Source organism: Salvia splendens, chromosome 16 (assembly GCF_004379255.2).
Source record: "Salvia splendens isolate huo1 chromosome 16, SspV2, whole genome shotgun sequence".
NCBI lineage: Eukaryota > Viridiplantae > Streptophyta > Magnoliopsida > Lamiales > Lamiaceae > Salvia > Salvia splendens.
The window spans coordinates 14,835,676-14,853,261 of NC_056047.1; the positions used below are offsets into that span (position 1 = coordinate 14,835,676).

Below are 17,586 nucleotides of genomic sequence, written 5' to 3' on the forward strand. Positions count from 1 at the left end.
CAATAGAATAGTACAAAATAAATACGACTTAAGTAATTTATGATAAATATACTAATAATAATGATGACGAATGGTTTTTTAAATTATGTGCATCTATTAAAATAATCCGTGTAGAATCCATATTAAATATATACTCCTAGTACAGAATTTTAAAACAATATCAGATAATCTAACAATATATAGGTTAAACAATAATCCGTGCAGATTTTTCCAATGATTAGATTGTTCATCAGAACTCTAATCATTTCAGTTGTTAGGAAACAAAATTCGGACTCATCAAATTTTTAAAAAAAATTATGTAATATTTGAAAAAATGAATTAATTTAAAACCGAAATGTAGATATCGCTTCATTGATTTAATGACAATTAGCCTAATATAAAAGTATGACAACACAGGATGAGAATGGTAGTAGTTGTAATTGGTGATGTGATTTTATCTCTAATAAATCAGAAATAAAATTTAATAAGATTAAGTATTACAAACAGCAGATAAGAACGACATAAATGATGTTAAAAAGGGGATGCAGTAAGTTTTTAAAACCATAAATGTAGTTTTATGTCAAATTTCATTTTACACAACTAAATGTAAGATTTGAAGAATTGCTTTAATTCTCTAACAAGTACTAGCACATTATCTTCTTCACTTGAATTTCATTTTTCCACAAAAAAAAAAAAAACACATCATCATTGACCCTCATTCTCTTTAAATATTTGCCACCTAAAATCGCATCGATAGATTCTGACCTTCTGTATTTGACAACGGTATAAGAATTACTAGACTGATAATAAAAATACAATAATGAAATAATGTGTTTTCTGGTATACTCCTTTTTTTCTCGTTATAGGAGTCACTTTTATTGCGGACACGAGTTTTAGCAAAAGTAAAGAACAATGGATTGGAAAAGTTAGTGAAATATGGAGCTTACTTTTTATATTGATTTTATAATAAAATATGAATGAAGTGAGTTAGTGGGACGTGTGATCAACTTATTATTTATGATGGAATGAAGGAAGTACTTACTAAGAATCGTTTAGTGATTTTGTGGAGTATTGTTGTTCGTGGCAGATGTACATTATGGCATAAGGGGGCTCTTTTGGGCCTAGTCATTTGAAATTAATCTATATATTTAATATTTAATGACGGTCAGAGAGTGTTTCTCAATCGGAATGAGATCCCTGCTGAGCAATATGCCACAGCAGGAGATGTTGTGGTGATCTACGCCACAAATTAATTTCCCCTACTTGTATTATTATTTTTCATTTAAAAATTGAATGGTTTGATTTACCACAGCATCCCCTACTGTGGCATTTTGCACAGCAAAGGATCTCATTCCTTCTCAATCTGTTATCTCTACTGGCCGTCTGTTTCCTCAATCCATCTCCCTTCTACCATTTTCTCCTTTGTCCACACATCTCCACGTTTCCCCATCCATTCTCTCTCCAAACTTTCTTCTACTATTATGCTCAATCGGTCCGCCACTAGAAGTCACATTTTTAAGTTCGACACAAGTTTTAAGAATATATAAAGAAAAGTGGGTGGGAAAAGATAGTGAAATGTGAGACTCATTGTTTTATATTAGTTTTATGGAGTCATAAAATGTGAGTGTAATGAGTTAGTGGATAGTAAGATATGTGTATCTATTCATTTATAGTAAAAGTGAACTGATATTCCTAATGACAGACTAACAAAAATGGTAAACCGGAACTCTTAATGGCAGACCGAGGGTATATTGTAGTGGGTAATTGGATTAGATTGAAATTTAATTTTTGTTGGTATTTTATGGTCTTATATCAATTTAATTTCTAAATTCAAAAATTTCAATTTCTTTGTTGTGTTTTGTGAAATTTTATTTCTCATCTGTTGATATTAGAGTGTATTGCAAAATTGAAGGTGTTCAATATAAGATTTGTGTGTTATACTTAACACATATATATTAGTGTATTGCAAAATTGAAGGTGTTCAATATAAGATTTGTGTGTTATACTTAACACAACATATGTCCTAGTTAAGATGATTCATTTTTTTTCGCACTTGTTTTAAAAAAATAACAATAAATAGATAAAGTAGAAAGAAATAAAGTACTAGATAGAATAATGTACAAGAGACTATCCTTTATATTATTTTATATCTTACTTATTTTCTCTCAACTTAAACTATTTATCATAATTTTCTCAAAACAGGTTAAAAAAAGGAGTCATCTAAATTGAGATGGAACCACAAAGGGAATATTATTTCATTCAACTCTTTCAATTTAACTCTAAGTAATACTACTCTTGCAACTCTGCCCCTTCACACATCTCGTATGTACTGAATTCACCAATTGTATTCTTCATCCAATGTGCTATAACGTTTTGGGGACCAAGGCAGTGCTATTGATTTAGTCTATCAGAATAAACCTTCATCATCAACAACATAAGTATAAAAACCTCAAAATACTCATTTAACAGAATAGTGAATTCTCAAAACAAAAACCTGGACATTCCAGTAGCAGCCAGGACTAAGAGCAGCAACAAAATTACTACAGCCATATTATATTATCCAAGAACTAGAGCAGAAACAAAGTTCCGTAATGAAATCTAAACCAACTCTACAGCTTAAGGTCGGTAATCGTTAATTCCAATTAGAGACACCAACCAAGCAAGAGAAGAATCATTCATGCCCATGAAGATTTAGTCTCTTTAGCAGCATCGTTCTTGATCAACTTCTGGATTGGTTTGATGACAAACAAATACTGTCCAACAAGGAGAAATACATAAGATTGTGCTCTAGAAATTTGTGAACCTGCACATTAGTGCTACAGACAAGATAAAAGCTTACTTGGAATGCCAGAATCAAGGGGATGAACAGCTTTCCCCTGTCATTAGCATTAGGCCCTTCAATCAACTTCTGGTCGATGAGAATACCTCTTTTTCCATTCAAGGCAACATCAGTGATAGTATGTACCAAATTGGGAATCCAAGGAGTACCTGTTGGAAGGATCTGACATCCACAAAACTCGTCTCAGGAACCTAAACCAAACACAAAATGATGAGAAAGTCTTCTTTACATGAAAGAAGTTTACCTTCTCGTCACTGTCATTCTTGTTACACCTACCACTGTTCTCAACCAGTGCAACGGGAATAGCAAAGTTCTAAGATAAGAAGAAACGATAGTTAGAGGAAGGGAAATAAGAAGCCAAGAATGCCAGTGCCAATGCCAGTAAAAGAAAAATGACAACAGTGACACACAGACCCAAATCCCAGAATAGTAGATTATTAATAAGAAAACATCACGGCTGACGGGCTGAGAGACCACATGTTCAGTAGTCCATCATAATACTGTTTGATTTTGGAAAGAACTTTAAAAAAGAATAAAGCTTTGTTGGGAAAGGCAGCTCAAAGTTTGTATATCGCCAGACATCAATTTAAATAGGAGTAAACCAATCCACAGCACACTGAGGATGCAGTTGAAAACAAGAAGTTGACACAGGTATCTGATGAGAATTATTTCCTCATCTAATGAAGTTAAAAGCTTACTTTCTATTCCTACACCGAAAATAAACACATCTCTTACAGAACGAAATCATATTGTTTTGGGAATAATAAAGCATACACAACAAAACTGACAGGGCAGGGTCGATCAAGCATCACAATCCTACATCTCTTTCAATCCATAACTGACACAGAAGCTAAAGCAACCTAGACTCATAACCAGGAGAAAAAAAGTACTGGTAGACATAATTATAAGTCCCTTGAAGGGATACTATATAGAAGTATACAACTGCTCTTATGGGCTTCTCAGCACACACATAGAGTGGGTTGAATAAAAAATAATTAAGCCGAAAATATAATCCCAGAGGGCATCAAAACAAAAGTTAAATAGTGATAACAAGAGAGTATACCTGAACTTCCTTTTTGCTAATCCGAGCACCTTGTCGAACACATTTCAAAAGTGATTCTGATCTCTTGGAAAAGAACTCCTCATAGCTCAATGCATCTGGAGGTGAGAGCTGAGCATGAGTAAGGACAACCATTGCCTTATGCCAGATATCCTTGCCAAAACTCTCGGTGATAGCTTTTACAACCTGCTTGTCCAAATTATCCACTCTATATGCATCCAAACGGTCCACATAAAGCAAGACATCAATCGTCTTCGTCATAAGGAACCTGCCCAGAAAGCTATCCAAGAAAAGGGTAATAAATAAGATATGACTCTATCATAAAAAATGTATCACTAATTGCGTATTTTGATTATACACAACAAGAACAATATTGTGTAGCATTCAATACCTTTTTATGGTATCCAGAACTTGGTCATTGACATATCCCCCTTCTATGAGTCCAGGGGTGTCAATAATGTTCAATGTAAACCCTAATCGTGACCGTGAAACCATCACTGGCCTTGGGGTTTCCGACTGAAGTAAAGGGCAAAAACAAGTTAATAAGTTACTCAGCAATCACATCAGACATATATCTCAAAATATAAGGCTAGTTTTCAAAACAAAACTACATTTACCTGGAAAGCGCTCACAGTTACCACACGTTCCCCTATGATAGAATTAACTGTTGAAGATTTACCAACACCGCCTTTCCCCATAACAAGGATCGTTAAAGTGTCAACATTCTACAAAAGACAGGTAAAGTTTCACTAAAACATCAGCAAAAAATCTAAAAACTCAACTGTGAGGGTGATCGATTTAGAATAAACCAGTCCAATTGCATCAGTTTTATCTCATCTTATCAATTTTGTTCTCCTATCTGTTAACTGAATTGCAGCAAAAACGCAAAGCTTTGAGCAAAATATCAAACCTGCGTCTTTAATTTCGACAGCAAATTAACCAACTTTTCTTGAGTGGCTGCCGGAAACTGCTGAATTGCAGTCCATTCTTTGACTAACTGTGCTGCCATTTTTATGCTGCCATCACAATGGGAAAACTCCACATCAATATTTTTGCTCAAAAGACTAGAATTTTAAAAGTCAAATGATAAAATAGAAGAACATACAAAGAAAACTAAACAATAGCATAAAATTCCCAAAATACAAGCCTAATTCAAAACAAAATCAAGAAAAACCTAACTTTAATTTCAACAAATTATAGATTATAACATTTATCTACCCACAAGGATCTCTACAAGTTTCAGAAACCCACTCTGATTTTGAAATACTAACATGTAACGCCTCCAGTTATACATTCAACCGCAAAATTAGGATGAAGAAACTGAAATCAGTGAAAGTCTAAAGCCAACTTACAACAAGAAGAAAGAAGCCGATAAAAACAATGGAAATTTGACTGTCGTTAAAAAGTATGTTCGGTAGAAAAAATACTCCTAGAAGAGAAGAAGATGAAGGGTTTAAGAAGAAACCTGGAGAGTGATAGAGATTAGATAAGAGTCGATGGGAACGTTATCTGTCACCTACTCGCCCCGCCGCTATATTTCAGCAAACGAAAATATATGTATTTCCAGTAAGGGCAATCACGTCATTTACTTCCTATGTATAAAATATTACTCTTAAAAAATCGTAATTCCTTCGTTCCATAAATTTTATCGGAAATTGATTACTTCTATTACTGTATCCAACGCCCATTACTCAAAAGAGTCCTAATTAAATATTTGCTTCCTCACATAAAAATATACTACCTTCGTTCTGGCTTTTTAATGTTGTTTTGTAAAGATGATAATACATAATTAAAAAAAAGAAAAAATACCATAGAACAGAGTCATATCTACATTATTCTCTTACTTACCTTAGTCTCTTTCCATTTTAACTATTTATTATTATTTTTCTCAAACACGTGCTGAAAAGCTGTCAATCACTTGAGATGGTACGGAGGGGGTATTAATTAGAGATAATAAGAGGAAAAAAATAGTTAAAATAATACTCCATCCGTCCCGGTTTAAGAGTAAAATTTAGTTATGACACGAGTTTTAAGAAATTGGTGAAGTGTGTAATAAATAAAGTGAGTTAGTGTTTGTTAGAGTGTGTAATAATTGAAATGGGTAGTGAAAAGTGGGGACCATTTTGACTTTTTATATGTTTATAATTTTGTTTTGTTTTATTTTTATGAATGTAATGACATTTGAGTGTAGATTTGATGAATAATGAAGTTAAATTTTATATTCAAATATGATAGATTCTAAATGTGACTAAATTGAGCTGGACTTAAATGGCAAAATGTGATTTTCTTAAACTGGGAAGGGAGAGTATAGTGGATGATAAATCTATAAATGATGTTGGGAGACTATATTAATGAGACGTAACTTGATGTATAATACATGTTTGTGTCACTATTTAAAACTCTATTATTTGTCATTTAAATTTTGAAAAATTTAGAATTAGATCAAATTTTGTCGTTTACAGTCAATAACCATATTACTATTATTTATTTTCATGTATGTATGTTCCTCATCTCAAACCGGCAAATTGCGAGATATTCGGAGAGAATGACCTTTCTCGAATTAATAGTTTGACGAGAGTAAATTGGTGTGTCGATCAAGTTAAACATTTAGTTTTGGATTTTGGATTTGGAAGAGTTAAATCTTGTTTGTAAAAAATGAAAATGCGTAGAAGATATATAGATGTATTATGTAAATTTCTTTTATACTTTAAAATGAACAACGTTAAAATTTTAAAAATATTTCAAAATCTAATGCTTTTAGTTTGCGTGTTATGTAAATATTTCATGTACAACTAGCACTCTAAATCAAAATATACTCATTTACATAGTATTTTATATCAAATCTTTATTTTGGATGATTCATCCAAAACTTTCCACCATAACTATTTAGAGGAGTTAATGATACGGTGATACATGCCAACTGATGGGGTACGAACTAAACAAACCCAACAGCAGTGACGGCCCATCAGCCCAAAGCCCAAGGAAGAGTATGAGTTCGGCATTACCAAAGAGTTCGGAGGAGTTCGGCATTACCAAAGAGTTCGGCCTCAGCCTACAGCTCGGTAAAAGCCAACCAATCAAGCTCTGCTCTTAGGTCGGCATCAAGCTCTACTCTCAGATCGGCAACCAAAGCAGTTCGGTCTCAGTAAGAGTTCGGCCTCAGCCTACAGCTCGGCAAAAGCCAACCAATCAAGCTCTGCTCATAGGTCGGCATCAAGCTCTACTCTCAGATCGGCAACCAAAGCAGTTCGGTCTCAGTTTTCGACCGAACAAGGAGTTAGTGGACCCATGCAGGATTTCCACAACTTCCAACACACCCACTACCACGTGGCGTCAACTCAGGCCACGATCTTAGGCCATGACCTACACGACCTCCACGACCTAGAGTGATGATGTAAGCCACGATCTTAGTTCAATGTATAAATAGAACTTAGATCTGGTAGAAAGGGGTTAGAATCTCTCTAGAGAAATAATCATATAGCAAGTCTGTGTTGTAAGCTGTAATTCGCAGATCAAGCAATACAAACCTGCCCCCATTTCTCCCCGTGGACGTAGATTTACCTCAGTAAATCGAACCACGTAAAATTCTCTGTGTCGTAATTTATTTTTACGAGCATTTATCATTATCAAAAATTCGCGGAATCATCACTGGCGCCGTCTGTGGGAAGCAGAGAACAAAATTTGTGATAAAGCGAATTTTTGATCCATTTTTTCCACCCAAAAAATGCATACCAGATCGCAGAGTACCCGTATTCCTGCCCGTGAGAACCAGGAGGAAGCCAATCCATCCCATAGGTCGGGAAAACAGCCTAGGGATAAATCCACCACCAGTTCTCATGGTGGAGGAACAAGCCGCTCCAAAAGCCGTCACACCGAGTCTTCCCAGCAGCCCGATTTGAACGAGGCTGTCAAGCTGTTTTTGGCGGAAAAGCAGGAGGAATTCTTAACCTTCCTGCAAAAAAGCCAAAAGCAGCCGGGGACAAAAACGGCGGATTCTCCCTCTCCCTCCATACGAGACAGTCACTACCGCAGTAGTGTCATGTCTTCCAGAAGAAAGAATCCTCGGTACCGGAATCACAGGAGAACTCCATCTCCTCCATACCGAAGAAATGTCGGGTTCGCCATGTACGGAGCATTGAGGACTCCGTTCTCGGACGATATTACCCGAACTCCCCTTCCACAGAACTACCGAACTCCGTCGATAACCTATGACGGACTCGTGGATCCTCATGACTTCCTGGGACGCTATCAGTATAATATGGCGAACCAAGGTCTCAATGAGGTCCATATGTGCAAGCTGTTCCCCGAGCTGCTCATCGGGAACGCCAGAAGGTGGTTCGACAGCCTTCCTCAAGGCAGCATTAGATCCTACCGAGATCTGATGGATGCTTTCCACAGGAGGTTCTTTCAGAAAGCGGAAGCCCGAAATACTTCGGCTCAGCTGCTTTCTATACGTCAAGGTCGCGACGAAAAGATCAGCGACTTCCTGACGAGATTCCATAAGGAATGCCTACAGGTAGATAATCTCAATGATCTACTTGTCATTTCGGCATTCCAAAATGGAATCCTGCCCGGAGCTCTCTACAGAAAGCTCGTGGAGTGCGGTCCGCAAACAGCTCAAGAGATGTGGGACATTGCGGACAAGTTTTCTCGTGCCGATGAGGCAGACCGTCGAAAACGGTCTTTAGACAGCTCATCTAGAGAAGACAAAAAGAAGCCCGGTCATAGCGATCAGAGGCATCCTCGCCAAACACCTTCTCCACTAAAGGAGAGATAGCGGTCATCCGAGGTGATCGAAAAAGAGCAAGTGTGTTCGCAGATTGCGCTTAAAAGTGCCGAGCAATCAGTTCGGCACCATCAAGCATAGCAATCACAGCAGCCGGAATCAGAGGCCGGCGAAATGACCGAAGTCACACCGGAGCCGAACTCGATGGTGTACGGCACTGAAGCCGTGATTCGGTTGAGATCGGCATATCCAGTCCCCGAACTCAATTTCTCCTCAGAAATGAATGGTGACGGACTGAGAGCCGAACTAGATCTTGCCGAAGAAAGAAGAGAATTGGCCTGCCTAAAAGCAGCCAAGTACAAGGAGCAAGTAGCCCGGTATTACAACCAAAGGGTGAAGAAGCTGCAATTTCAAGTGGGAGATCTCGTCTTGAGAAACAACGAAGTAAGCCGAGCAGAAAAGCTGGGCGAACTCGAACCCACATGGGAAGGTCCACATCGGGTGTCAGAAGTCCTCGGCAAAGGGTCTTGCAAATTGACTCACGTCAGGAGCACAAGTACCCCGAACATGGTACGTTTCCAACCTCAAAAAGTTCCATTTGTAAGAGACAGTCCGGTCAGTCAGTCTTATGTGTTTTCTTTGTTTTTTACTTGTTCTCGTCTCTACGTGCGTTGTGTCTGTCTATGTGAGTGTCGTCTCTTACAAATAAAACTGAGGTATCTCGTTCTTCAAAGGCTGATCCCCTTTTTAGAACATACAAGCCAACGATTGTGTGTCAAAGCTTCTAAAGAGGATACAAGACCACAATTCTGCTTAAGAATCAAGCACTTCGTCTGAAACGAACTGCAACAAAAGTCCGATTCTCGCGATAAAACTTGCCTGAATTAGGACAAGGGAAAGTCCAATCCACGCGATAAAACTCGCCGAATTAGGACGACCAAGTTCGGTCAAAGCAGTTTACCTCATAAGACCGAGGACGACCATGTCTAGTCAAAGAGGTTTACTGCATAAGACCACTTCGGTTAACTGGGAAAGTCCGATCCACGCGATAAAACTCGCCGAATTAGGACAAGGGAAAGTTCGATCCCGGCGACAAAAATCGCCAAATTAGAACACAGACCAAAGACGAGTCCGGTCAAAAGATGTTTATTTCATCAGACCAAAGACGAGTCCGGTCAAAGATGTTTATTTCATCAGACCAAAGACGAGTCCGGTCAAAGATGTTTATTTCATCAGACCAAAGACGAGTCCGGTCAAAGATGTTTATTTCATCAGACCAAAGACGAGTCCGGTCAAAGATGTTTATTTCATCAGACCAAAGACGAGTCCGGTCAAAGATGTTTATTTCATCAGACCAAAGACGAGTCCGGTCAAAGATGTTTATTTCATCAGACCAAAGACGAGTCCGGTCAAAGATGTTTATTTCATCAGACCAAAGACGAGTCCGGTCAAAGATGTTTATTTCATCAGACCAAAGACGAGTCCGGTCAAAGATGTTTATTTCATCAGACCAAAGACAAGTCCGGTCAAAGAAGTTTACTTCATAAGACCGAGGACAAGTACGATGAAATTTTTTCGCTAAGCTGTAAATACACAGTGTTAGAAGCGAAAACAAAAACAAAATTTCATTTTCAAATCTTGTTCGGCACACAACTCCGCTACCCTACAAGATGGCGTTACGCTATTACAAAGGACTATTCTACTGTCCAGGGTTGCTAAAGTTGAGCCATCTATTCACAAAATCCTCGTGAAGCTGAGTTCGAGCGTTCCAGGCAGCTGCAGAATAAGCAGGTCGACGAGATGCTCTAATCGACCTGCCACCTCTTCTCTGAGCCCGGGAAGCCCTAGCACCTCGGCGGCGAAGAGTCTCTTCACGAAGCATTTGTTGATCTTGCTCACTCTTAATCACAGCTCCTCTACGAACTTCAGCCTGTTCTCGTCTTGACGTTTCCGGCTGTTCCAGAGTTCGTTGCTGACTTGGAGTACGGTTTTGAGCAAGTGAATCAAAGGTTTGATCTGGAGTGCGAGCATCTGTTGGCACGATATGCCGAAGGAATCTTTCTATGGAGGGGCGCCGAGAAAGAACAATGTTGTACCGAGAAGCCCAGCGCCGCAATGATGTCACGACTTGTTGGCAAGCCGAGCTCTCCAGCGCATTGTTCCTCCGGAGTACATTATATTCCTCCCACAGTTCGTCAACTCGACTCTGAACATCTGATATGGTCATTCCCCCGCGCACACGGAGGTAATCCTCGTACGCAGTCCTCTCAGCAATGGTCGTGTTCAGCTCGGCCTCCAGATCATTCTTATCGGACTCTAAGTCCTTATTATCGGCATCCAGCTTCACTAAACGAGCCAGAAGCTCGTCATTCTTCGTCTGATCGGCTATAGCTCTTTTCTCAGCTTCGTCTAAAGCCGAAGAGTACAGCCGCTTCCAGTGAAGTACCTCCAGCTCCTTGAGAGTTAAGAATACAAAGCAGCTACGTCAGTTCGGCATTTCAGCTTACCGAGCAGGTAGTAAACCACAACAGGAGTAAGAGAGTACGAAAGGCTATACGAAGACACAAGAGCAGAAAGAAGAATTTTTTCATTCATAAGAAAAAAAATTTTTCTATACAAGGAGGGCTTCAAGGCCATTTTACATAAAGGAAGAAACTAAACTAAGAGAAGGGAGACGAAATCATACTTCGCTAGCTTCGTCTCCACCTTCTCGGTGAGGTTCAGCTTCCTTCTCCTTATCTGCTTCAGCTTCAGCCTCTGCCTCCTTGCTCTCCTCAGCCTGCTCGGCGCCACCGTAGCCGATCTGCTGCGTCTCCTGATCGGCTTCCTTCTCCGGATGCCCGGCTCGCTCGACTTCGGCCTCCCGCTCCAGCGGCTCGGCCTCACCCTCTCCGTTGTAAGTCGAAGCGGGTGAAACGGGTCCCACGGAGGCAAAGATAGCCTCCAGGTTCTCGTCCCGATCAGCTCGACAACTCCGGACTCGGTCTGCAGAAAGCAGGACCGAAGATGAAGCGAGCTCCTCAAGGAGCGGCAGATTCTGAAGCCGAGCTGCTATCTCTCGGCTGTACAGAGGCAGTACGACGTCGGCCCCCTGCTCGCCCTTATCGGCAATTAGCCTTACCAGACTACCGACAAAAGCCGAGAACTGGCTACTCAAAAAGAGTTTCTCCGTGTAAACACGGAGAGCCTCCCCCTGGGCAACCACGGCGGCAGCATCACTCCGTTTCGTCTGCTCTCGCTGGATGACGAGCTGGTTTTTGGCAAACTGAGCTTCATCCTGGGCCGAAATCCTAGCAGCTCTGGCTTTCTCAAAGTTTGCCTCGGCCTGCTCGGCCCGGTGACAAGCAGCCGCCAATTTCCTCTGCATCTCAGCATAGTCGTTGGACGCTTTGGAGAGTTCGACGGCGACGAGCTTGGAGAGCATATCGTTCCTCTGAAAATGGACAAGGAAAAAAGTCAACAGAGGGCACCAAAAATACAGGACAGAAGCCAAGCCAAAGAATCAAGAAGACAATTCACCTCGGCGAAGTCCGTGGGCCATAAAAATGGCTCACAGATATGCTCCGAAGGAGGCGCCAAGACCACATCTTTCTCTGGCGCTCTCGGGGGCTTCTGGGTCCTCCCCTTCCTACTTGCCGAAGTCGACTCCGGCTTCTTTGGACCCGAAGAGGTCTTTTGCCTCTTCGGATTCTTCTCGGCATCAGGCGCCGAGCTGGTAGCCTTCTCTTTCTCCGGCTCCTCAAGCTCGGAGGACTTTCGGATAGCCTTATTCAGCATGAACACTGCCAAAAAGCAAGAAAACAAGGTTAGTTTTCTTCGTTAAAGCAGTAGAGCATAAAGATAAAGAGAAATCCTCACCCTCGGCCTCTTCGTCCGAAGACGAGATATTGAACACGAGGTCGCCCTTGACGAGCTCAGTTTCCGAATACTGTTTCCTAATCATAGGAATCTTATTGAGCTCGCCCTCGAGCTCGGCCAACGGTTCTAACCGAGGATGGGGAATCACGGACTTCGGCCTTCTCCAAGGAAAGCCCGGAGCCGAAGTCCTATTATAAAAAAAGAAACGGTTTTGCCATTTCGGCCACTTGGTTCGGCAGAAGGCCCTAAAAGGCTGTAAGGGGATCAAGTAGAACCAAGATCCCTTCCTTTTAAACTGGAAAAAATTAAGGATTGCCCTCAGAGACAGATCCTTATCTAGCCTACGCAGTTCGGCAGCAAAAGCCGATAAGTGCCTCCAAGAGTTCGGAGTCACCTGACCTAAAGGGAGTTGAAAAAAATGAAGAAGCTCTACAAAAGGTGGGGGAAGAGGAAAACGAAGCCCGCATTCTAAGCAGGCTTCGTAAACGGTGGCATAACCCTCCGGCGGGTCGTTAGCCCTATGATCATCGTCGGGAACCACCGCCTTCCCCCCAGGTAAAAAATATTTCTCGTGAAGGGATATCACAGTATCCTTACTCAAGATACTGTGAAAATACTCTACGGTCTTCTCCCCGGATTCTTTCCGGCTAGAAGACCCCTTATCCCCTTTCCTACCGCTACCCGACACCGAAGAAGAAGAAGAAGAGATTTTTCTTACTTTTTGAAAGTGAAGAAAGTCTGAAGAAGCTCTTGAAAGCGGAAGAAAATTTCTCGAGAAAGAGAGAGTATAGAAGACGCAACAGCAAAGGTGTTCAAATGAGGAGGAAAGAGCATATTTATCAGATTCGGCGAAGATTTCAAAATCGTCGCACCGTTTCGAATCCCACCTTTTCAGGATTCAACGGCCGGATTTTACTGTCGCATTTAATGCAGTCACATGCAAGGCATGTCCCCTGACGTCAGCCTCCCCCGTACTTTTATCCAGAATACCGAAGTGACTCGCTTCGCCGAAGTGATTCACTTCGTCTTTCGGGGGGGGTAGTGATGGGGTACGAACTAAACAAACCCAACAGCAGTGACGGCCCATCAGCCCAAAGCCCAAGGAAGAGTATGAGTTCGGCATTACCAAAGAGTTCGGAGGAGTTCGGCATTACCAAAGAGTTCGGCCTCAGCCTACAGCTCGGTAAAAGCCAACCAATCAAGCTCTGCTCTTAGGTCGGCATCAAGCTCTACTCTCAGATCGGCAACCAAAGCAGTTCGGTCTCAGTAAGAGTTCGGCCTCAGCCTACAGCTCGGCAAAAGCCAACCAATCAAGCTCTGCTCATAGGTCGGCATCAAGCTCTACTCTCAGATCGGCAACCAAAGCAGTTCGGTCTCAGTTTTCGACCGAACAAGGAGTTAGTGGACCCATGCAGGATTTCCACAACTTCCAACACACCCACTACCACGTGGCGTCAACTCAGGCCACGATCTTAGGCCATGACCTACACGACCTCCACGACCTAGAGTGATGATGTAAGCCACGATCTTAGTTCAATGTATAAATAGAACTTAGATCTGGTAGAAAGGGGTTAGAATCTCTCTAGAGAAATAATCATATAGCAAGTCTGTGTTGTAAGCTGTAATTCGCAGATCAAGCAATACAAACCTGCCCCCATTTCTCCCCGTGGACGTAGATTTACCTCAGTAAATCGAACCACGTAAAATTCTCTGTGTCGTAATTTATTTTTACGAGCATTTATCATTATCAAAAATTCGCGGAATCATCACCAACCTTCATCATCAACAGCAGATCAGACACAAGAGGAAGAGATGAGAGGCGATGAACTGACTTGCAACCGTGGCTCGAGTACTCGACGCACAAGAAGGCCGCCAGCACGTCTTCAAGACTATGTTATGTTACTCATTAGCTATGTATTGTGTTAGTTATTAGTTATGTATTGTCCTTTTCGTTCAGTTGCTTTATCTAATGTAATAGATTAAGGCGTCGAGCGTATTATAAGCTCTATCTTGTGTTTTCTTTGCGGTTCTTTCCCGAGAGATAAGAGGTCGAACCGCCCTAGGGTCTTAGATATAAAAAGGGGAACTTTTCAACTATCAATAATATATGAGAAGTTTACTCCAAAATTACCGTTTTCTTTCTTCCTTTTTATCAAACTCAAGTTTACTGCTTGACGGAGGAACTCTCCGCACGCAGTCTGCTCTTGTCGCCGAGCACTCTTCCCGCCGACCAAGCTTCCGATACGATCAACATCGTATCATCTGGTGCCTTCATTGACGTGCTCATGGCTACCAATCCAAACAATATACCTATTATCCCCAGCCGGGAACAGATCGGACAGCCGCAAACTGGTGATGCTCGGCCTGATACAAACCTTCCGACGGTGGCCATTCCTGCCCCGGGAACTGTTCCCACGGGTCAGTTAGAGTGGATTATGTCCCATATGGTCAAATTGTAGTCCAGATTGGCTGCATCTGAGTGACGTTCGGTAGATCATCGACCCCCACCGCAGCCAGATACTGATCCGCCATATGTTGTGCCATTGTCGACCTCGGCTGCTCCGTTCTCCACAGCTGCTCATGGCGTTGCCTGCGGCGGTTATTAACACTCACAACATGCCCAATCAACCATTTATTACTTCTCAAAGCAGTAACTTCCCACAACCAGGTTTTCAACTGCCACATTCAGGATTTCAACTGCCACAACCGTCCACTACCCCACTGTTTCACACCGCCCATGATCAGGAATTCCACGGGCCACGGCAATTTCAGAATACCTCCCACGTATTCCCAACCATGGCAGAACACAATACCTTCATCACAGGGATTCACTTCTCCTTTTGATCGGCAGAATTACACACCTCCACCCGGTCCTCGTCCTACATCTTGTTGGTATCCTTCACCATCTCGTCCTATCTCTGGATATCATCACTCAGATCAACATAAGAGTGTTCGGATGGACCTCCTCGTTTCGATGGAACTGACACCGCCAATTGGATTTTCAAAAATCCAATACTATTTTGACCATATGATGATGTCCGATGCTCAGCTATTGCATTATGTGGTTCCGTTGTTCGACCCTCCAGCTGCCGAATGGATCAAGCATTATTGTTCTAACAATGATTTTGTGACTTGACACGATTTCTTGAACGGGGTTCGTTATCATTTTGATCCTGACTGTTATGAAAGCTACATCGGCTTAATTGCTAAATTATGCAAAACCGGAACAGTTTCTGACTACCAACTTGAGTTTGAAAAATTGCAAAATAAACCCTCCGGCGTTCCATATTATATCCTTTTGCCGATTTATGTTGCTGGTCTCAAACAACCGCTTCAACACGAGGTCAAGCTACACAGGCCAACGACCCTCGCTTCGGCCTTTGCCTCGCCAAGGAACTATCTGCTTGCAGGCCTGAGCAACAACCTCCTCCTCCTCCTATTACAGGAAGCCTTGGGTTTCAAAGGAGATGCGATCACAGTACAACCCTTCTCCTACTTCACAACCGACAACAGTTTCTACTAATCAAGCCCGGCCAGAACGAAACCGCCAAAATGCCTTGGGTAAATTGCCGGTAGTCCGTCTGTCGGCTAACGAGAAATCTGACCGGTCTCGCCGTGGATTATGCTGGTACTGCAACGACAAGTGGAGTCCTGGTCATGTTTGTAAGCATAACTTCCTTGCCTACATGGGAGTTGAGTTGGAGGATGAGGACCAACCTGATCTGACCAGCGATTTTCCGGAGGATAATGTCATCACTGCGGACTTATCTCACTTGAATGCAGTTGACGGCAAACACCGTGCGAAGTCGATCAACATTATGGCTACCATCCATTCTTCATCAATCACTGTTCTCGTTGACACTGGCAGCTCCCATGACTTCCTACATCCCCGCGTCGCTGAAAAGCTAAGTCTTCCTTTAACCATGATTAAACCCTTTCGTGTGTTACGCGGGTAATGGTGTTTCACTAATTTTTTCTCATGTTTGTAAGCAGACCGTGGTGGATTTACAAGGTCATATTTTTCGAATCGACCTCCATGTATTGGCTTTTCATGATCCGGACTTGATTTTGGGCATGGAATGGTTGGAATCTCTTGGTCGTGTCACACACGATTATGTGGCCCGCACAATGGAATTCTTCAAGGATGATTCCTTGGTCGTGTTACGCGGGATAGCATCTATGCCACGCCAAATCTCAGTCAACACTCTGTTTGTTTTGATCGCGCAGACTGACCAACATGAGTTGTTTGAAGTTGTTGCCGTTCTACCGCTGACTGACCCGGCGCAGTCAACTTCAGCGCTGGAATTTCCTCCGGATTTGCCGCCGACCATTCTGCGAGTTTTATCAGATTATATCTCTGTCTTTCGCACTCCAGAGGGCATGCCTCCGTCCCACCAATTTGATCATCGGATTGCCGGGCTCTAAACCAGTGAACCTGAGGCCATACCGTTATCCTTACTTCCAGAAGCAAGAAATAGAGAAACAGGTTGCTGCTATGCTCGACCAAGGCATTATTCGTCCCAGTCAAAGCCCATTCTCTTCGCCGGTGCTACTAGTTCGAAAGAAAGATGTGTCATTTCGATTCTGCATTGATTACAACGCCCTCAACAAGGCCACGATTCCAGATCACTTTCCGATTCCTATTGCCGATGAGTTGTTCGACGAATTGGGAGCGGCTAAGTTTTTCACCAAGTTGGACATACGTTCCGGCTATCATCAGATTCGTATGAACAGAGAGGATATTTTCAAGACGGCTTTTCGGACACATGATGAACATTTTGAGTTCCTCGTCATGCCATTCGGCCTCACGAATGCGCCTTCGACATTTCAAGCGGCAATGAACTCAATTTTTCGGCCCTTGCTGCGTAAATCCGTCATTGCTTTTTTTGATGACATTCTCGTCTATAGTCCCACATTGGAGAAACATTGCAGCCACTTGACCGAAGTTCTATCCACTTTGACGAGTCATCAGTTCTTTGTGAAACTCTCAAAGTGCATTTTTTTGTAGCACGACAGTTGATTACTTGGGTCAACTCAAAGCCGATCCTAGCAAGATTGATGCAATGGTGGCATGGCCTACTCTGTCAACGGTCAAGCAATTGCGTGGATTTTTGGGCCTTACAG

General features: G+C 42.0%; 1 protein-coding gene across 2 annotated transcripts; it reads right to left on the reverse strand.

Moving 5' to 3' along the window:
- Positions 1 to 2,418: 2,418 nt before the first annotated feature.
- Positions 2,419 to 5,405, reverse strand: LOC121772501 (translocase of chloroplast 34-like). 2 transcript variants are annotated; one of them, XM_042169627.1, is made up of 8 exons: positions 5,344 to 5,405; positions 4,789 to 4,894; positions 4,496 to 4,603; positions 4,270 to 4,394; positions 3,882 to 4,158; positions 3,063 to 3,131; positions 2,819 to 2,980; positions 2,419 to 2,732 (listed from the first exon to the last, which is right to left on the reverse strand). In XM_042169627.1, exons 2-8 carry the CDS (start codon positions 4,885 to 4,887, stop codon positions 2,655 to 2,657), a joined length of 918 nt encoding a protein of 305 aa, XP_042025561.1. In that variant the 5' UTR covers positions 4,888 to 4,894; positions 5,344 to 5,405; the 3' UTR covers positions 2,419 to 2,654. The 2 variants fall into 2 exon arrangements, with proteins under 2 accessions (XP_042025561.1, XP_042025562.1); XM_042169628.1 differs by having other exon boundaries at positions 5,231 to 5,369.
- Positions 5,406 to 17,586: the final 12,181 nt, after the last annotated feature.